The 22,550-nt window shown below is 37.1% G+C and overlaps 1 protein-coding gene across 1 annotated transcript; it reads left to right on the plus strand.

The window, feature by feature from the left end:
* Window positions 1–53: 53 nt before the first annotated feature.
* Window positions 54–22,153, plus strand: TMBIM4 (transmembrane BAX inhibitor motif containing 4). Its single transcript, XM_079938191.1, has 7 exons — window positions 54–256; window positions 8,129–8,237; window positions 9,612–9,717; window positions 10,968–11,001; window positions 13,319–13,436; window positions 17,482–17,527; window positions 18,064–22,153. Exons 1-7 carry the CDS (start codon window positions 160–162, stop codon window positions 18,268–18,270), a joined length of 717 nt encoding a protein of 238 aa, XP_079794317.1. The 5' UTR covers window positions 54–159; the 3' UTR covers window positions 18,271–22,153.
* The last annotated feature ends 397 nt before the right edge of the window (window positions 22,154–22,550 follow it).

Here is a 22,550-nt window from a genome sequence, read left to right on the forward strand (position 1 = left end):
AACTGAAGTTTTGAGGCGAGATCATCGATTAGTTGGGGCTTGGCTCGGCCGCAGCCGCTCGGCTAGTTGGGGCTGGACCGCCTCCTCCGGAAGTGGCTTGGAGGCTGTTGTGCTGGTGTTGTCTGCCCTCGGAAAGGTACTTGGGTGTGCCGTTCTGACATGGCGGACCCTAAACCCTGCTACCCCTGCTCCTCCATCGAGGACGACTTCAACTATGGCAGCTGCGTGGCCTCCGCCAGCGTGCACATCCGAATGGGTACGTCGCCGGGCCCGTCTCGGCCGCGCCTAGTCGGTCCCGCCGCGCCGCCGGCCTCGGAGGCGAGCATCCTCACCGGCCGGGCTCGGGGGAGAGCGCGGGTGTCCTGGGGTTCAGAGGGCAGCCTTCCCTTCTCCTGCCAGCCCCGCCGGCTCGGAGGAAGAGCGTTCTCCCTCCGCAGGGGCTCAGCGGGAGAGGAGGTGGTTCCCCAGCTGTGCTCTCAGAAACCGGAACCCATCGTGCCTTAAACCCTGTGTTCGGTGGGGAAGGGGACAGTTGAAAACCTCAGTAGCCTGAATTTGGCATCTTTCAGTTAAGAGAAACCTAGGGTTATTTTTTCGGTTAAAATAAGTTTATTATGTTATCATCGTGACATATACGTGAATGGAGTTATCTGCTTGGATGTTTTTGGTTTAGGGGGTGTGAACTTGTTTCCAGGTTCCAACGTTCTTGTCTTCTTTGCTGGATTGTAAGAACTGTGAGGGCAGGGACCATATCTATCTCGTTTACTGTTTCCTCTCTGCAAGACCTAAAACTCAACATAGATGTGAGGATTATTGAGGCATTTGCTGAAAATGGAAGTTTCCTAGGTCAATCAAAATGCCATGTTAGTTATAAGTTATTATGTAATATCCCGCGGGTAGAAATTATTTTGAATTTAAAATGCTCAGCTTCATGTAAGTGGAATTCATTGTCCGCTCTAGTTCAGCCAATTGATCACAGAAGCTGCAGCAGATTTTCATCCTATCCGGCAGCTGGAACTTGTTCTGGGAGAGGACTTATGAAGCGCTCATGTGCTAAGAATCTTGATCTGTATTTCTGGAAGTGAATTTTGGATCTATTTTGGCAATAGAACTCAGTTTTTTTAATAAAATTTTTTTAAAATTGTGGTAAAATACATACTACATTAAAAATTTATCATCTTAACCATTTTTAAGTGTACAGTTCAGTGTGTAGTGTTAAATATATTCACATTGTTATGCAACTAATCACCAGAACTTTTTCATCTTGCAAAACTGAAACTCTGTACCCATCAAACAACTTGCCACTTTCCCCTCTCCCAAGCCCCACCACTCTACTTTTTTGTTTTATGAATTTGACCACTCTAGATAACTTCATATAAATGGAATCATCAGTATTCGTCTTTTTGTGACTAGTATATTTCAATTAGCATATTTTCAGGGTGTGTTCATTTTATAGCATGCGTCAGAGTTTCCTTTTTAAGGCTGAATAATTTTCCATTGTATTATTTGTATATCAGGAAAATACAATTTTCCATTGTATTACTTCTATTATTGCACCCTCACCAACACTGAGATCATCAAACTTTTTAGTATCTGGCAATCTGGTAGATCAGGGGTTGGCAAACATTTTCTACAAAGGGCCAAATGGTAAATATTTTCAGCTTTGTGGGTTCTAAGGACACTGTGGCACAGCTCTGCCATCGTGGTGCAAGAGCAGCCATAGAGGACACACACATGGCAGTGTGACTGTGCCCAGTAACGCCTACAAGGTCAGGTGATGTGCTGGGTTCCGCCCTTAGCTGTAGTTTACTGACTCTTGTTGTGTTACTGACTCTGTACTTTACTGACTCTTGTTATCTTGTTTTAATCTACATTTCTTTAGCTAGGTGAGTGCAGGTGAGGTTTTTCTTTGTTTACGCAACTTTCTTGGGCTCCCTACCAATATTAGGGATATAGCAGTAACCAGATAATATTTCAGTTCTCTAGAGCTGTTATTTGGGTGGAGGAGTAGGGGAGATAGACCCTAAAGAGTCAAGCAAACAAATAGACTACTAACAGTGATAAGTTCTCTGAAGAAAAGAAACAGTGATGGAGTAGACTCTAGGGTCTAGAATAGCAGCAGTTTTAGTTCAGGAATGGCCAGGAAAAGAACTCGTAAAGGAGATGGCAGTTGTGTTGTACTGGAAGGAGCTAGCCAGGTGTATTAGTTATCTATTGCTTTATTAAAAATTACCCCACATTTTAGACGCTTAAAACAACACATAGTTATTACCTCACACAGTTTCTGAGAGTCAGGAATCTGGGAGAGGTTTAGCTAGGTGGCTGTGGCGCAGGGTGTCTCATGAGAGTCCACTCAAGGTGTGGGCTGGGACTGCAATCAGCTAAGGCTTGACTAGTCTGGAGGATCCGCTTCCTGGAAACCTCATTCATGCAGATGTTGACAGAGGCCTTAGTTCTTTGCCACATGACATTTCCATAGGCTGCATGAGTGTCATGGGCATGGTGGCTGGCTTCCTCGAGAGCAAGCAATCCGTGAGAGACCATCGAGGAAGCTACAGTGTCTTTTATGACCTAGTCAGGGCAGTTCCACACACCATCATCTTCCTTATTGTATTTATTAGAAGCAAGTTCCTAAGTCCAGTCCACATTCAAGGGGAGGGTATTTAGGCTCCACCTTTTGAAGATGTGTCAAAGAACTTACAGGCATATTTATTTCCCTCTGGCTACAAATTATTTTTCTTTCTTCCACATGCAAGCTAAGCCCCTCTAAAAGTCTTATCCTATTATAACATCAGCTCAAAGTTCAGAATCTTGTTATCTAAAGGTATGGATGAGGCTCCTTGCCTATGGTTCCTTAAGTGTAGCTCGTATGAGTACATTTCCTCTCAGACTCTGTGGAACTAAAGAATTTTTTAATTACCTGTATCCACACACCCAACATCCAAAGGTAAGACAAACATAATTTGGTGGTATTTTTGCCAATAAAATTCTTCAGAAAACTTTGTGGGTCTCCTATGATTCTTACTGAGGTTCACTCCATTAGATAAAAGCCACACCCAAATGTCTTAGAGTGAGTTTTGGCTGAGATGATGAGTGACTGTTTCCTCAAGCCTCTCAGAAGCCCTATTGTTTGAATGATTTTTTCTGAGGTACAATGTTGGATATTTGTGAGGTTCGTTTTGTTTTGTTTTCTTTTTGGCCGCACCACGCGGCGTGCGGGATCTTAGTTCCCTGACCAGGGCTGGAACTCATGCCCCCTGCAGTGGAAGCGCAGAGTCTTAACCACTGGACCGCCAGGTAAGTCCCTTTGTGAGGTTCTAACAAAGGATTTTATCATCACATGCTGTGTCATCTTGCATTTTAGTATGAGCAGCAAGAAGGCAGCAAGTGCATGCTCTGTCTGGAAATCTCCTTACTTTGATCACCACTTCATTAGGCACATCTTCTACTTTCCATGTTCCCACAGGTGACAGTGTTGCTAAATTTTTTGCCGGTACATAACAAGGATTCTGTTTCCTCCAGTTTCCATAAGATTTTCCTCTCTTTACGTCCTTACCCACAGCCTCTGTAAAGGCGTCATCCTTCTATAGTTTCTTCAAGGCTCTTTGAGCTTTTACCTCAAAGACCTACCCACTTCTACCCACTACCTGGTTCCAAAGCCTCTTCCATATTTTAGGTTTTTGGTACAGCAGCATCCCACTTCCAGGTACCAAAATCTGTATTAGTCTTTATTGCTGTGTAACAAATTACCACAAAACTTACTGGCTTGAGTAAATGTTTATTATCAGTTTTTAAGAACCAGGCAGCTGAGAGATTCTAGCTCAGGATTTGTCATAGGTGTAGTCAGGATGCTGGCTGAGGCTGCAGTCATCTGAAGTCCTGACTGGTGGTGAAGGATACGCTTGCAGGAAGGCACACTCACATCACTATTAGCAGAAGGCTTCAGTTTCTCACTGGCTGTTGGCAGGAGACCTCACTTTCTCATGGATCTTTCCAGAGGGCTGCTTGAGGTTTCTCACAGCATTGGCAGCTGGCTTCTCCTACAGTGTTCATTCTCAGTGGGGACAACCTCCAAGAGGGTGAAAATTGGTTCCTGAGGTGGAGAGCAAAAAATCTCAGGTATTTCAATGGTTTGTAGCCTTCCAAAGAGTTGTGATACATAAACATATGTACAGTATATTTGTGGCATTAAAATTTTTTTTTTAATTTGGCCATGGCACGTGGCTTTTGGGATCCTAGTTCCCCAACCAGGGATTGAACCTGGGCCCTCAGCAGTGAAAGTGTGGCGTCCTCACCACTGGACTGCCAGGAAAGTCCCTGTGGCATTAAAATTTTATTGGAGGGCTATTAGGATAAAAACGTTCAGAAGGCTTCTTAGATGGGCAATTAAAAATAAGGTTGATAAACACTGCTCTAGAGCAAGTGATCTAAGAAAGAGCAAGTAGGTAGCCATATTGCCTTAAAAAGTTTTTTTATTGAGGTATAGTTGACAGGTGTTGCCTTTTATGACTTAGAAATAATACACACTGCCACTTCTGCCTTATTCTTTTTGTTAGAAGTGAGTCACTTGAAGGGAGTGTCAGAAGTTAAACCATCATTTCATGTAAAGAATGATAAGGGCATTTCAGGCAGAGGAAACAGCAAGGGCAAAGGCCCAGAAGCAGGAAGGATTTGGCATGTTTGGGGAGCAGAAAGGTGGCTAGTGAGGGTAATGCATGGTGAGGAAAAGGAAGAGTAGTATATGAGATGAGTTCAGAGAGGTTCCATATCATGTAGGGCCTGTAGGCCCCATAAAATCTTCAAAGTTTTATTCTAAGTTTAAGGGAAGCCATTAAAAGTAGTTAAGCAGGGAGTCACGTGATATGGATTACGTTACAAAAAGATTGCTGACAGCTGTGGAGAATGGGTTGGGCCTACAGGTGGGACCAGTGAAAGCACAGAGACCAATTAGAAGGCTGCTTTAATAGTCCAGGTGAGAGATCATAAGACTGACTGGAGAGGCTGCAGAGACCAGAGGTGGTCGACTTTGCAGGTGGAAGCTATGGTAGTTGTTGATGGATTGGGAAAAGGGAGGGGAATGAGAGATGACTCCTACATTTTTGGCTTGGGGGATGTTGGTGCTGGTTACAGATTGGGTAGAAATGAAGAGTTCCTGGTTTAGCCTGTTAAATTTGAGTAGAAAGGGGAGAAGTAGAAGGGGAGAAATTAGGACTCAAAAAAAAAAAAAAAGAAATTGAAAGATTGTTGTTTGGCTTGTTTTCTTTTCATATCAGATCTTTTATTTTTCCCTGTGAGCTGCGTATGTATATCTTTTGCCACTTTTTATGTTAGTTATTCAAAATGGGTATCAGGTGTTACTTTTTGTGAGATTTTATTTAAGTTCTCATTTTTAAAGAGTATAGAAAAGCTGTGATTTAGAGTATCTGCATAAGGATTATTTTTATGATGAATTTATTGGCTTAGCATAGGTTTCCTTTTTTTTTTTTTGATTTTATTTTTGGCTGCGTTGGGTCTTCGTTGCTGCGTGTGGGCTTTCTCTAGTTGTGGCGAGTGGGGGCTACTCTTTGCTGCGGTGTGCGGGCTTCTCGTTGCGGTGGCTTCTCTTGTTGCGGAGCACGGGCTCTAGGTGCACGGGATTCAGTAGTTGTGGCTCGCGGGCCCTAGAGCGCAGGCTCAGTGGTTGTGGCTCCCGGGCCCTAGAGCGTGAGCTCAGTAGTTGTGGCACACGGGCTTAGTTGCTCCGCGGCATGTGGGATCTTCCCGGACCAGGGCTTGAACCCGTGTTCCCTGCATTGGCAGGCGGATTCTTAAGCACTGTGCCACCAGCGAAGCCCCCTGCATAGGTTTCTTTAAAATGTTTTTCTATTACAAAAGTAATAAATATTTATTGGTGATATATTAAAAAAACAGATTAGCAAAGAACTGAACATGGAAATCACCCTCAGTCATACTGCCCAAAGAAAACCATTATTAACACGTTCACTTGTATTCTTCCAGTCTTTTATCACATATGCACTTGTGCACACGCACATACACAAATAAACATTAAACACACTGTTTTGACTGTAGAACAGGTCCATAAAATGTTAAGGATTAACATTGACTTTCACCGCTTAACTGAGAATATATATTATGTGCAATGGGTTTGAGTTACATAAGGTACATTGTAGGGTATCAGAAGTAAAGAATATGATCTTTTTACAGTCCAGAAAATCCCTTGGGGGAATAATGGTTTGACCTTTGGTTTAGAATTAAATTTGCGGAAACATAGCCCAAATAACATTGTCTATGTCAGATTCTTTGCTTTTTTGAAAAAGGCAGAAATGACTTCCCAAAGCTTGCAGACACCAGGGCCTTTTTAAGAAAGTAAGTTGTAGATTGGTTGTGGAGATGAACACTATTTATCTTCTTTTTGTTCAAGATTACCTCTGCCTAGGCCAAAGTAGGACTGATTCTCACTGTGACTGTGAGTCACTGGTTACGATATATGTTCATTAAAACCTGTTTAAGACATTAGGAAAAACTCACTATGTTTTGGAAAGGGTGCCAGAAGGAAACACTGATTAAGATTTAATTGCGGGGTCTTTAAGAATTAAATCTTTAGTATTTATGAAAATTCCCTTATTCTTACGAAATATTTATTTTATTATTCGATATTTGGCAGACATGCCGTCAAAGCACTTCATCATTCCTTGAGGAACCAGGTCTTTGGTAGGAATTTTTTTCAAAGAGAACATTTATCATATTCGCCTTGTCATGAGAGTCAAGAGACAATATCACATCTTTTGTTGGGTAAAAGTCATTCAATAGTGTTTTTCTTGCCTAAGAACAATGCTCTATAGAAGTTATGTGGCTCCATTATTGTTTCAGAATAAGACCTTTTCCCTGACTGGCAAGATTCACTTTTCATTAATTCAATATAAGTTTATTTAAAAGCATATAAAATTTAATGAGTATTTATTCTGTGCCAACTCCTTGGCTGGGTGCTAGGAGTATAAAAATTAATATTATTATCCTATTATTAGGGAGCTTTTTAGTCTTTACAGTCTAATAGTGAAAGACAATTAGATGTATCACTATAAAATAAAGTGACTAGAAGTATATTTAGGGTCCCTTGGGAACATGAGGAGGAACATTTAATTCAGACTGGGGAACTGAGAAAGGCTGAATTTTTTTTTTTAACATTATTTATTTGTTTGGCTGCATCGGGTCTTAGTTGTGGCCTGCGGGATCTTTTAGTTGCGGCATGCAGGCTCTTAAATGTGGCATGCCAGATCTAGTTCCCTGACCAGGGATCGAACACAGGCCCCCTGCAGTGGGAGTGCCGAGTCTTAACCAATGGACCACTAGGGAAGTCCCGAGAAAGGGTGAATCTTGAAAGATGATTAGCAGTTTGTTAAGGAGAGGTGAGAACTGTTGTTAATGTTTTGTTTCTGAAGCTGGTGGTGAGTTGGGTGTTCACTGTATCATTTATGTCATCTGTAGCTCAGAAGATGTTAATAAGTATTTTTAGATCATTAGGCCTTGGAGTTGATATTTGGAGTTGATATATGGATGTCGGTAATATTTTGAAAGTAAGAATTTCTTATATAGAAACTAGAGGTAAAGGTACTAGAAGTGAGAAATAAAAATAGGTGAGTGAAAATAAGTTTAAATATTGTTTGCCTTTTATGGAGAAATTCATTTTGGGGAAACATTTGTATTGCTTGGAAATTAAGATTTCTTTTTTAATTTTATATCTAACCATATGCTTTCTATTCCTGCTTTTCAGTTTCAACATAGCTTTGTTCTTTAAAATGTTCTGTTTTTAATCTTTTGCTTTGTTGTATGTTTTACAAATATGCATTTAATGTTTTCTTTTTATTTTGATGAAAACATTTGTATTCTGGCCCATTAACTTAATTTTTTTTAAGGTCATGCTTCCTGGAGGATAGTTATCACTTAAAAATTTTGATTTTTGGGGGCAGCGTTGTTTTGTTTTTAGTTTTAGTTACAGGTTGCATTATTTGGATGAAGATTTTAAAAAGAATTCATATAACAAGTTAATGTTTCTAAGAAGAAATTTGATCTTGCTGTTCTTTGATAAATGCTTAAGAAAATAGTCATGTGTAACTTTTTTCTCTTTCAGGCTTTCTAAGAAAAGTCTACAGCATCCTTTCTCTGCAAGTTCTCTTAACTACAGTGACATCCACTTTTTTTTTATACTTTGATTCTATACGGACATTTGTTCATGAAAGGTAAGGTAATGACATGGTTCTGAATCATTTTCAGCCGTTGCATATCACTGAAAGGGCATAATATGAGCAAAGTTAGTTTTTTTTTCTATTAACTTTTAAGGTTAGAACGTAAAAAAGGTTCATTATTAGCTCTTGTAAATAAGTTTTGATAAGGAAAATGTTCTACGATATGGTATTTACCTCTAAACTTTTTAGCTTAATTTCATAGGGTTAAGTCCTCATTTCCTGGAATAGTGTTAAGAATTTTTAACTGTGTATGCAGTTTTTCTAAGTCTTAGTTTTTTGTGTGTTTATTAGACTTATGCCCTGTCCCCAAAGCCCAAGACAGTGCTTGAAAAGTAAAGGTACTTAAAAAACGTTTAACTTACCTTAGTGTTGGTTCACAATTAGGAAATTTTCACTGAAAAGTTTTCAAAGAGTTCCGTATGATTCATCCCTAATTTGTTTAAGATCTGACCTCCAAAATAATTATTTCCACGGCTAAAAGTAATATAGGTTTTTTATATTAAAGGAAAGGAAAAGTAGAGAATGAATATTTTCTTAGAAGTAGATAATTTCTATTCTCCCTTTACAAAAGGGGAATCTTGAACTATTAGTTTGCTATTTGGAGTAAAGTTCTTTAATTTAAATTACAGCTATATAGTAAATACCCTAAAAAAGTAGTTAGGTATAAAATTGGTTTATTATTTAATAGTTTTTATGTATTGTATTTTAGTTTAAAAAAGCAGTATGCTAATTGCAAAAATTATTCAAGTATGTTAGAAGTTCATGAAGTAAAAAGGCTAAGTCTTCCCCATTCATTGTGGGGAAGATTCTTCTTTTTTTTTTTTAATTAATTTTTATTTATTTATTTATTTTTGGCTGCATCGGGTCTTTGTTCCTGCTCACGGACTTTCTCTAGTTGCGACGGATGTGGGCTACTCTTTGTTGCAGTGTGTCGGCTTCTCATTGCAGTGGCTTCTCTTGCGGAGCCTGCGGGATTCAGTAATTGTGGCATGTGGGCTCAGTAGTTGTGGCTCACAGGTTCTAGAGCGCAGGCTCAGTAGTTGTGGTACATGGGCTTATTGCTCTGAGGCATGTGGGATCTTTCCGGACCAGGGCTCTAACCTGTGTCCCCTGCATTGAAAGGCAGATTCTTAACCACTGCGCCACCAGGGAAGTCCCTGTGGGGAAGATTCTTTGTCTTCCTGCTCCTCCCCATCTCACAGTCCTCAAATTTTCCCCATGGAAAAATAATTTCTTTTGACAGTTTGGTGTAGAGCCTTTCAGATTTTTTTTTCCTGTACTTTCACAAATACATAGACAAATTTTATTAAATTGGATAAAACTATAGTATTTTTAAACTTGAGAATGATTTAATTTTTTGTCTTTCAGTCCTGCCTTAATTTTGGTGTGTGCCCTTGGATCTTTGGGTTTGATTTTAGCCTTGACTTTAAACAGACATAAGCATCCCCTTAACCTGTACCTGCTTTTTGGATTTGTGAGTACTTTGACAATATCTGTTCCTTTAACATTTATTCCTGAGTTTTAAATTTATTTATTTAATTGAATGCATATACATGTGTTACAGTAACAGAACAAAATTAATGAGTTTTTTAAAAAAATTCAAGGCTTTACCTTTATGATAATCTTCTATCAGATAAAATCTAACTAGAGTAAGCATATAAAACAAAGATATGTAATTAAGGGGAAAGAGAAGCTAGAGGATGAAGCTCAATATCCCTAACTCTTATTTAGGATATGAGTTTAGCTACTTTTGACATGGCTTAAACAATGACAAAATAACAATGGCTTAAACAAGATGGTTTACTTCTCTTTCATATAAAAATCTGAGTGACTGTTTAGGGAAGTTCTCAGGGGCCCATTCATCTGCTGTGGTTCAGACATCTCTAAAGTGTTGCATGGTATAAGATAGCTCACGACCATATCTACATTCTATCCATTTATTTAAAAAAATGAAAAGAGAAAGGAGAGAGCAAGCATTTTGCTTTTTGAAGTTGTATGCCTCTCTGCTCACATTCTGTTGACTAGAATATAGTCTTGTGACCAGATCTAGCTGCAAGGGAGGCTGAAAAATGTAATGATTAATCTGAACAGTTGTGTGTTGAGGCAAAAATTCTGTTACTAAGGAAAAAAGAAAAAACGAATATTCAGAGACAGTTTAAGACTCTGCCACACCAAAGTACTACTTAAATATTTTATTCTTCCTGTGTTTATTTGTGTGAGGTAGTGAGGTTTTTATAAATGTGCATGTGATTTGCAGTTTCATTTTTATTTACATTATAGTGAGTGAGAATAATAGAATTTTCCATATTACTTTTAGAATCTTCCTGTTACAGATATGAAAAATCTAGTTGAGTTCAAGGAGTAATGGGATCACAGTTAGAATCTAAATATTCTCACAGGAGTTCCCTGGTGATCCAGTTGTTAGGATGTGGCGCTTTCACTGCGGTGGCCTGGGTTCAGTCGCTGGTCAGGGAACTAAGATCCTGCAAGTTGTGCTGCACAGCCAAAAAAAAAAGGAATTCTGAATATTCTCACTTAATACATTGAGGTCTCATTTTCATTATGGTGGGCTTATTATCTGTCCCATATACTTCACAAGGCTGCTCTGAAGCTAAAATGAGATCATGCATATGGAATCACATTGAACTCCTGGAAATTAGAACATGTACATAACATAGTATAAATTTTACATGCATCTATGTAATTTCAATTTCTTTTTTTTAGACACTGTTGGAAGCTCTGACTGTGGCCTTCGTTGGTAAGCCATAATTATGCTTCCATATGTTACAGTAACTTTTTAATGTTGGTAAATGTTTTGGATAAAAACGTGTTTGGGGCTAAAGCTTACCATCATGGAATGTCATTAAAAAATATGGCATAGGATGAAGAATTCCTAAAATATAAGCAAAAATTAAATGTTTGTGTAGTTAACTGAGTTTAGAGGAAGTGGAAAAGAATTAGGAAGACAATAGGAATAAGAACAGTATTCATTTTGTTTATCCATTTGTGAAAATAAGACAACCATAGCTAATCTTTTCCCTTATTTAAAGGGAGCTTAGAAGAATTGATAACATGTTTGGAGCCATGTACTTTCATCACATAAGCTCAGTATCTCAAATTGTCTGCATTGAACTGTACTTTATTATTATATCCTCATATTTCATCAAATGGCACTACAAGAAACAGTGTTCATTTCTGTTTTGTATTTTGTGTTAAATATATATTTAAAAGGAAGTATCTGTTATAGTTACTTGATGTACTCTATGTAATGCCTCAAGTAAAAAGTTTTGTGATTTATTAACAATAAAAATTCTGATTAACTCAGAATGATTAATCTGGCATACTAAAAAGATCAGAATTGACTATTACTCTCAATAACAGTAAATTGTTGATCCTTATTGTTAATATATTTATCGCTTTCTGTTTTGTCATTACTATTTTTAACTTTTTTATGCCAGTTTTATTGAATCTATTTTTTGGTAATTCATCTCTTCCTTTTATAAAAGAATCAGAATATAAATAAATAATAATAACAACTAAAAAAAATAGGGTTGAAATTTCTCAGCATAGAAAGGAAGTATTATTAATATTTACTTATTATTAGTGTTATTATCTATTAATGTTACTATTAATGTTATTATCAAGTCCATCTCTGTCTTCTCTGGCTCCCACCATTTGTAAGGGATGTAGGAGAGAGATTTATTTCAGGGTTATTGGAATCCACCTAATCTTACACTGAAATTTCTAATGAGAAGCAAAAGTGATTTCATGGTTTACCTTTTCTTTGTTCATCTTCCTAACCCTGTAATGGCATAGGTAGAGAAAGTCCAATTAGTTAGCATTTAGGAATAGAAAGAACTGAATAATTAATCCCCCTCAAATTAAAAATTACTTAAATGGTTTTGGGTTCAAAGTATGTAATTTCCTTTAAAGAGGTTATAATTTAGTATTCTGTTAAAATGTTAAGCAGTTGTATTACAGTAGCCATAGTCAATCCAGATGGTCATTCTAAAACTTCAGAAGGGAATTCGTTATATATTCAGTAAACCCCCAATAATGTACTCCAAGATAATGCAGATTTGGATATAAAGCAATTAGTGGTTGGTTTCTGTTCCCTATGGTATTGGTAAATGGCAGACAGCCCCAGACAGCCCCAATACTTTTCTTGCCTAGGAATTCCCAGCCAGCCACAGGACCCAGAACCATCCCTACTGAGATATATATATATTTTTTAACTTTTTATTTTATATTGGAGTATAGTTGATTAATAATGTTGTGTTAGTTTCAGGTGTACAACAAAGTGATTCAATTATACATATACATGTATCTATTCTTTTTCAAATTCTTTTCCCAATTAGGTTGTTACAGAATATCCTATTGACATTTAAGCCAGAGTTGACAGTCACCACTGTCAACTATGGTGATAAACTGCAGTGGGGACAGAAATGGGTGAGAATCATTTCACCATGTCCCCCAAACTCCTAAACCAACTAGCTGTGTAATATCTCTCTAGTCATTTCTTTAACTTCATAATAACATGACCCCTTACGTTGTATATTTTGGAGCCTGTTTATTGCACTATGGGTGTGGTTTTACTGTACCAGTATTGAAGACTGAATAAGGAATCTTTCCATAATTGTTTTTATTAGCAAGTAGTACAGGACAAAATAAGGCATTTCTGTTATATGACAGAAAAAAAACTTTTTTTTTTTACATCCTCCCATACACTAACATTTCTTTTTTTAAAAAATTGAAGTATAGTTGATTTATAATATTTCATTAGTTTCAAGTGTACAAAGAAACCAATACTTTTTTTTTTAACATCTTTATTGGGGTATAATTGCTTTACAACGGTGCGTTAGTTTCTGCTTTATAACAGAGTGAATCAGCTATACATATATCCCCATATCTCTTCCCTCTTGCGTCTCCCTCCCACCCTCCCTATCCCACCCCTCTAGGTGGTCACAAAGCACGAGCTGATCTCCCTGTGCTCTGTGGCTGCTTCCCACTAGAAAAAAACTTTTATATTGAGTATGTTTGTATGTATTTTAAATCCGTGTTTTGTAATTTTACAGTTACTTTCTATGATGTGTATATTGTTCTGCAAGCTTTTATACTGACTACTGCAGTATTTCTTGGCTTGACTGTATGTACTCTACAATCTAAGAGAGATTTCAGCAAATTTGGAGCAGGGTAAGTTATATATATCATGGTTATGATAGATAAGTATATTTAGTATTACCTAATTTTGAGAGAAGTTCTATACTGTTAGCTTTGGATACTTTAAAAATGGAGGGTAATGAGAGGTCATCCCTTTGAGTACTCTCCCAGAGCATGCTAGGAGATGAAAAGTGGCTTTGAGTCTTTTGCTTCCCCCGTATTGAAAGGGAAGTGAATGCGAAAAAATTTAAGCCTTCTAGAGAGGCTAGGCTTGCATGCTTTATAAATGGTATGAAATTTGCCTAAATTATTTAGATCTTTGTCTTAGCATAACTGTTACCAAATGTTACCTCTACATCTTTGTGGCAAAAGCAAGGTAATTATGATCCAGGAGTCTGCATGAACTTTAAAATCTTTTTGATCCATCTAAATTAACCTGTATCATTCTTCAAACTAATTAATATAGGGAATGATCCTTTCTATACTAGGATAATGGTACTGTATCGCCCTCACCTTGGTAAGAATGCATAGACTCTTTCCTAAGTTCACAATGGCCTTCTGTTGGCACATAATCACTCAAACATTTTCTGTTCTTTTTCCAGTTACAACACTAAAAATTTACAAGTGGTCTAGTTTTACAAAACTTTCTTTCCTCCTCCTTTTTTTCTGGTAATCCAGATTACCAGAAGTCTCTTGGGGGTAAAATATAGTTGGTCAGCCAACACTGACAATTGTGCAGGATGCTTATAGTTGTATTAGAATGGAGTTTGATTTAGGGAGAGGCAACATGTTTTTTTTTCCTTTCCTGTCTTATATGTATGTTGGTGGGGGGTGTTTTTTATATATTTGTATGTTATGTATGATTTATGATGTATATGTGGTTTCTCTCTCTGCTTCTTCCCATCCCAATCTCCATATGTACCCCTTCCTCCCATCCACTCTACTATAGACTCTAGAACTCCTTATATATCTTCCTTATATTTTAGCCTCTTCAGAATAAATTCTTTCTTCTTCCTTATCTCAGCTGAAACTCGATTCCTCCCTGAGAACACTGTTCTCTAGCTGCTCATTCCCCCACACCCTATGTTGTTTGGGATGGGGGGTTAGTATTGAAAACTGCTTCAGTCCCCTAATGCTCCTTTCATTGTTCCTCAGCATGCTGGACATTCATTGCTTTAAGGTTTATGCTGTCTGGCTATATGCTTCATACTCTTGCTCATTACTGTTACTCATTCCCTTTTTGGTCAAGCCTCCCTCATGCTTTAAAGACGATAGCATCAAACTGCATTTTAGGCCCATCCATCACCTTAGCTTCTTGATATCTCTGGACCTCTATCTACTTTGGCAGCTTTCATCTTCCTGCCGTGTCCACATCGTAGACGTCACATCATAGTGATTGTCATCACTAGGGGTTGTTTCATTGCTGAAATCTTAAATATCAGTATCTCATTTTCTTTCTTCACCTTCTGTCCTCTATTTCTTTCATTTCTTTACTCCCACAACACCTGTCTCCTGTGCCTGTTCTTCAGCTACTGCTATTGCTGTTATAAACCACTCTTCATCTCAGACCTAAGAGTCGCATGTCTTCTACCTAACATCCATGAAATTCTGCCAGACTAACTTACTAGCTTACAAGTAGGTAAAATTTCAGTTGCCTTACAGTTCTTAATACCACCTTCCCCATACTTCTTGGTGCAGAAGCTTTGGAGTTTCCCTAGGGTTTAAGTATGAAAAAGCAGGTCCTGAGTCCTTTTCAATCCTGAAGGATCTATATGGTGAGGTGGCAAGATACATCAGTCTAACTTAAGTATACCAGATGTATCCAAGAAATTCTGTGGCCATTCCAGCAAGAAAACTGAGAGCTGGAATCTCACCATGCCCTTGATTCACCAAAGTGGATTATAATACTATGTATGTTTAATTTCTGATTTAATTCTGTTGTTAAAGAACATATTTTATATGATTTCAGTCTTTTGGCATTTATTGAGATTCATTTTATGATATCTTGGTAAATGTTCTTTGCGTACTAGAGGAGAATGTATATTTTGCTCTTGTTAGAGGAGTGTTTAATAAATGTCAATTAGGTCAAGTTGCTTGATAGCATTATTCAAGTCTTCTGCAGGCTTACTAATTTTCTGCCTGCTTATTCTATCAGTTAATGCAAAAGTGGTGTTGAAATCTCCAACTACAAGTATGGCTTGGTTTGTTTCTCCTATTAATTCTGTAAGTTTTGCTTCATGTTATTTGAAGCTCTGTTTTTATATGCATAAATATTCAGGATTGTATGTCCTCTTGATGATCCCCTTATCATCATGAAGGGGTTATCTCTGGTAATATTCTTGCCCTAAAATCTACTTTGTTAAGATAGCCACCCCAGCTTTCTATTGATTGTGTTAGCATGGTATATCTTTTTCCATCCTTTTATATATAGCTTATTTGTGTCTTTAGAGTTAAAATCGTTTTCTCTCAGGCAGCATATGGTTGGATCTTACTTTTTGTCCAATCTGATCATCTCTGCTATTAATTGGCTTGTTTAGACCATTTATATTTAATGTGATTTTTGATATGGTTGGACTTAAGCCTACTCTGTTGCCACTTGTTTTCTGTCTGTTTGTCCTATCTATTCTTTGTTACTTTGTTTCTTTTCTCCTCTTTTTCTTTTGGATTATTTAATTCCATTCATCTCCTTTATTAGTTATTAGCTGTAGTTCTTTTAAATAGAGGTTGCTTTAGGTTTTACAGTATACATCTTTAAATTATCATAGTCTGCCTTCAAGAATATACCATTTCATGCGCAGTAAGTATACTTAGGTTGCTTCTCTTCTACCTTTGTGCTATTGTTGCCATAACTTTGTTCCACATATGTTATAAACCTCATGATACATTATTATTATTTTTGCTCTTTTATTTTTAACTCTTTAAGAGATTTAAAATATAGACAAAGCCTTTTATGTTCACCCACATATTTACTGTTTCTGTTGTTCTCCATTTCTTTGTGTAGATCCAAATTTCCGTTTAATATTTTTCTGTCTGAGGGATTTCCTTTTAACATTTCTTATAGTGCTGGTCTGTTAGTGTCAGCTTATGTGTGTCTGCAAAAAAAATCTTCATTTTACTTTTGTTTTTGAGAGTAATTTTTGCTGGTGCAGAATTCTAGGTTTGGGCTTTTTCTTACTTTCATTACTCTAAAGATGTCACTCCACTGTATTCTGGCTTGTGTAGTTCTGACAAGAAGTCTGCTTTTTTATCTTTGTGTCTCTACATAATATGTCTTTTATCCCCTAGCTACCTTTAACATTTTCTTCGTAATTTTCAGTAATATGATTAACATTTTCAGTAATCTGATTATGATATTCCTTGGTGTGTTTTTCTCACATTTCTTCTGCTTCTTGGATCTGTCAGTGTAAAGTTTTAATCAAATTTGGAACATTTTTGGCCATTATTTCTTCAAACATTTTTAAGTTCCCCTTCTTTCTCCTCTCTGTTGAGACTCCAACTACATATTTGCTAACCTTCTTGATGTTGTCCCACAGTTCACTGGTGCTCTGTTCATTTTTTTTTTCCTAGTCTTTTTTTCTCTGATTCATTCTGGTTAGTGTCTGTTGCTGTTTTCAAGTTCAATAATCTTCAGTGTCTAAACTGTTGTTAATCCCAATCACTCTAAAGGATATGCATGTTCACAGAATAATTTGTTATTGTTATTTGGTTAAAAAATGCAATTTTGTTTCATTTGTTCATTTATAGATTTTCTGTGTTCATTTATAGATTTTTAATTTCTAGAAGAATTAAAATACTTCTGATGATTTTTAGCTTATGTCAATATTTATGTTCCAATTGAAAACTTTAAAAATGATACTCTTAACTAGTTTTGTACACCATAAAAACAAATGTTGAATAGATAGCTGTTCTTTCCATTTCTGGGTGTTCTACAGTATTCATCGTACAGTAAAGAATTCTTACATTTCAATTATCAGGCAAATATCAGGATGGATTTATTTCTTCAGAAAATGTTGAATGGGTTTACAAAGTTTTTTGGTTAGGAACAATATTCTAAATTATTAATATTTTGTTTTTATAGACTATTTGCTACTTTGTGGATTTTGTGCTTGTCAGGAATCTTGAAGGTAAGTTGTTTTAGGATGGTAACTTGAAATATAAATAATCTCAAAAAGCTATAGGAAGCATCTTATGGTCAGACACTTGGTTATAATTATCTGGGAACATTTGTATGTAGAATGAATTTAAAATGATATTTTAAAAAATCAAGGTCTTATGCCAATATTATTGATGGAAAGGAAGATGAATGAACAAATGAGTTAAATTACATAGAAAGAGTCCCTCACTTGTAATTGCTAACCTTCAAGTGGCACATGTAATTCTGAATAAGAAATATATTTTAAATTATTTATATTTGGAATGCTACTGTTCAAAGTCAGGTGGGTAATTTAATAAAAGGAGGATATCCATTGGTTCATCCATTCACCCTTTCATACAACAGTAGTGGACCTGCCTTGCCTTTTTCTACTTTTAACATTTGTATTCAAAGTTGTACAGCATTATTAAATACATAGGTAGAATATATAACTTAAGAGCAAGTAACTTAAGTATTCTTAATGCTGTTTTTAAATATAAAATTATTATTTTAATCTCTTGCCTATAGGTATTTTTTTACAGTGAGACAGTGGAGTTGGTCTTGGCTGCTGTAGGAGCCCTTCTTTTCTGTGGATTCATCATCTATGACACACACTCCTTGATGCATAGGCTGTCACCTGAAGAGTATGTATTAGCTGCCATCAGCCTCTACTTGGATATCATCAATCTATTCTTGCACCTGTTGCGGGTTTTGGAAGCAGTTAATAAAAAGTGATTGAAAGCAGTGTATAGAAACTGATTCATTAAGTAATAAAGTTTGAGATATAACTAACTATTAAATACTTTTAAGATTTTATTTGTATGCCATGTACTATATTATAAAGTATAAATCTCCTTTTACTAGGAGATTTTAATCTTATTTAGAAAGGAAAAAGTATAAAAGATAAATTCCAGAGAATTATTCAGTATTAAAACTATATTAAAATGTTAATGACATTTCATTATTAAATGATATATTAAAAATTAAAATTCTGCTTGACAGTCAGATATTTTGACATAAAATATTATTAGTTTTTTAAAGTATAGGTTTCATTTAAAACTTACAGCAGTATACCAGTGACCAATGAAACTTCGGCAAATTCCTGACTGCATTAGTTTGCTAGGGTGTCATAACAAAGTACCAAAGCACCAAAGAGTGCGTGGCTTAAACAGAAATTTATTTTATTACAGTTTTGGAGGTTAGAAGTCTGAGGTCAAGGTTGTCAGCAGGGTTGGTTTCTTCTGAGGCCTCTCTCTTGGCCGGTAGATGTTCATCTCCATCTTCCCGTGGACTTCTCTCTGTACTTGTCTGTGTCCAAATTTCCTCTTCTTATAAGGACACCAGTCATATTGGATTAGGGCCCATCCTAATGACCTCAGTTTACTTTAACTACCTCTTTATAAAGATTCTATCTCCAAATACAGTCACATTCTGAGGTACTAGGAGTTAGGACTTTGCAGTGCTCCTAATGTTTGTGTCCCCCCAAATAATTTGTTGAAACCTGATGCCCACTTGTGATGGTATGAGGAGGTAGGGCTTTTGGGATGTGCTTATTAGGTCATGAGGGTGGAGTTTTCATGAATGGGATTAGTACTCTTATAAAAGAGACCCCACAGAGATCCCTTACTCTTTCTGCCACATGAGGTGACGGCGAAAAGACACAGTCTATGAACCAGGAAGAGGGCCTTTAAACTAGACACCGAATATGCCTGCTAAACTTCCCAGCCTCTAGAACTGTGAGAAATAAATTTCTGTTGTTTATAAACCACCCAGTCTCTAGTGTTTTGTTTTGGCTGCCCGAATAGACTGAGACAGACTTCATCATATGAATTTTCAGGGGATGCAACTCAGCACATAACACTAAGCATTAAACTATTAAACTGAAATAAATCAGTAGTATATAGCTTTAGCCTTTGGTGAGTTTCAGATGTAAATTTGACTCCATCACTATCAATTAATTTTTGAATACCCAGTTGCATAATGCTATACTCAAGTTTAACATAGCATCATAGGTAAGAGAATTTAAATTGGAATCCTTACTAGGCAACTTACTGGTGATGTGACCTTTGGCAAGTTACTTACTCTTCCTTACTTACGTCTTTTACCTTATCTTTATAATGGGAATAATAACACCTACTTTATTGGCTGTTATAAGGATTAAATGAGATGGATATATCATATAAACTAAGTGCTTATTAATGTCAGCTGCTGTTGTTAATTAATGTTATTGTTGGTCCAAAGGGAGAATGTACTGAATTGTGACTAGAGACCATAAATAAGCAAATGGAGATTTGACATTTAAAAAATATAAAACAATACCATTTTTCATCCAGTAAATTATTGTTTGGTTTGCGAAATGTAGTTTCTTTAATAAAAATCGTATAGACATGTAATTAATTTTTTTTAATGACAGGTAAACTTTTAAAAATTTATCTTTCTGATATGACAAATGTTGTAATTTCTAAGAGTGTAAAGAGATCACAAGACCAAGAAGTTTGACAACCACTGGTGTATTTATTATGTTTTGTAAATCGACCATAGTTATTCATACATTCTTCTGTTAATGAATTTTATATGGTTCCTCCTTTTTTACTGTCACAATCAGTACTGCCATGTGTACATCCCTGTGTGTGTCCCAGTGTGCATAGATATGAGAGTTTGCATAGGTAGGGAATATACCTAGGAGCAGAATTGCTGAATACAAGGGCATATGCAACCTCAATTTTTTACAGCAAGTAAAGGTGAAAATACCTAGACTCCACAAATAATAAAAAAGGGGAATTAGCAGGGCTTGGACAGAGTGACAGGTAACTGTAAAATGTACCAAGTGCAGCCAGGGAGGTAGGAGGAAAACAGGGAAGAGCAGTATCTGAGAACTGTTTTTATTGAATATAATTTGGGGAAAGAAGTGCAGTGGGCCCTGTCTGCCTGCCTTCATTTCTTTTCTGCAGACCTCACACCTGGCTTTTATCCACTTGATCCACTTCTGGGGATTATTGGTGTCAGCAGCCAGTTGTGGGCCTTTTTGGAGCAGCTGGGAAGTTCATGTTGTTTGTTCATCTTTAAAGCTTTGTTTTGAAGTCCCTGTCACCTAGTGCCTGGGCAGCTTGGAGTCACCATCTGAATCCCATTCGTCTTCCTAGTCCTTACTAAGGGATTATTCAAATCAGGAATTCCATGGGCGAGACCTGACTGTAGAGGCCCCATTAGCTGGTGCCAGTAGTGTAGCATGGCTTTGAGATGGGAAACCATTCTGCTTCCTATCAGGTATTCAGTGCGACCCACTGTGCCTCCTGTCCCACAGGCTCCTCCTAGCTCTGTGATGGAGCTGAAGCAATGTCCAGTTTGACCCTTAAGCTTTATCCTACCATCAGGGGTTAAAGACAGTAGTTTAATTCCCATCATCTTTGTATACCCAGCATAGTGCCTATCACAGAATGCATACTCAAGTGTGTGAATGAATTAAGGATATTTAAATATAGCAAGGCCATTTAACTATTCTGTTAGAACTGCTTTTATATAAACTGGTGAGGAACATGTTCAAAAAGGTTTTTTTCTCAATAATGCAATCTAGGATTCAGCCTTTTAAAACATCAGTAATGCAGAATTATGGCCTATATTTAACACTATGACATTTTCATAATAGATAAACTTTTTTCTCTTTTTCGGTGCCAAGTATCTATTCAAAAGTCTTGGCCTGGTATGTTAAGCAAGATGCAGTCAATTTGGACTATCTGAAAGTGAGCTTTCTCTGATTTAAAATGCAATGTAAACATGTATTTTTGGGAAAAGTGGCCAGATCTAACATATAGTTAACTTTAAAATAGAAATTCACTTGCTGTATAGGAACTTCTTAATCTCTAAAGAAAGCAGGTTTTTCAACCATGTTTTTTTTTTAAAATATACTGCATGTTATGAGCTTTTTCCAGCCTCTGTTTAAAAAAACAAAAAACAAAAACAACTTGCTGTAGTCTGAGTTTATTAATTTCCACATGATGCATGGTTTCTTCAAGGACACAAATTTAAAGAAAAAAGGGACCCATAAATTGTCTCAGAATGAACTTTTACTAGTAACCAGACAGGAGTTTACTAGGCCATGATTAAAGACAATTCATTTACTGGTTTTTGGTGTATGTTGTAAATCTCTAGAAAATACTGCTTACAAATAGTCCCGTGCATCTTGAATTTATTACGTGAAAATGATGTGAGCGGCCATTTGTTGAGCTCTTATATCCCCTACCTAGGATTATTAGGTTGTATTAGCTTCATTCTATAGATAAGGAAATCCAGGCTCTGAGATAGTACTCATATCACTCACAAGGAAGTGTTAGAACCATAAATACCACAGACCTGTACGGTTCCAAAGCCAGTGATATTAGGAGCATATGTAAAATAATAACAAAAAGAACTGGTGTTGTTTGTGATCAGCGTGACCGTCACCGAAGCCGAGTGTCCTAGGCTAAGTATTGTGTCTGGTATACATTAGTGATGAGCCAGTAAACACTGATTGAACTGAATTAGTTTGATCATTTTACCCTTTGAACTTGTCTTGAGAAAGGGGTTTTTGTTTTGGGTAACAGCTTTGAGGTATAACGGATATACAATGAATTGCACATACTTAAAGGATACAATTTGACAAGTTTTGATATATGTGTACAACCGTGAGACCACCACCGGGGATGGGGAAATTTAAGGGCTGCAAATAAAGATCTTAATTCGGCTTCTAGAGGAACACGCGACGTGGTGAATGTGTGCGAATGGGGAGGTCTGACGTGAATCTAGAGGTCGGCTCTGAGCTCACTACCTGACGGCAGGGTCACCTGGCGGTTCTCCCTCCTTGGGTTAGTCTCGGGGCTACCCCGCTCACGCTCGGGACGCAGGCCTAGCTGGTGTACGACCCTCGACCCGGCTTCTCCCCCGCATTTCCCTAATCCGACTTCAGAACCTATCTGGGAGGAGCCCAGCTCCCAGGTCAGCACTCGCACCCAGTGCGTCAGCCCGGGACTCCAGAGGAC

Source organism: Stenella coeruleoalba (assembly GCF_951394435.1).
Source record: "Stenella coeruleoalba genome assembly, chromosome: 11".
Classification (NCBI taxonomy): domain Eukaryota; kingdom Metazoa; phylum Chordata; class Mammalia; order Artiodactyla; family Delphinidae; genus Stenella; species Stenella coeruleoalba.

Bases quoted from the DNA above. Each gene is read 5' to 3' on its own strand.
- TMBIM4 (XM_079938191.1), top strand. From the start codon at position 160: ATGGCGGACCCTAAACCCTGCTACCCCTGCTCCTCCATCGAGGACGAC. The intron at 9,718-10,967 runs GTGAGTACTTTG...TCTTTTTTTTAG, and splicing joins TGTACCTGCTTTTTGGATTT to ACACTGTTGGAAGCTCTGAC. The intron at 17,528-18,063 runs GTAAGTTGTTTT...TCTTGCCTATAG, and splicing joins GCTTGTCAGGAATCTTGAAG to GTATTTTTTTACAGTGAGAC.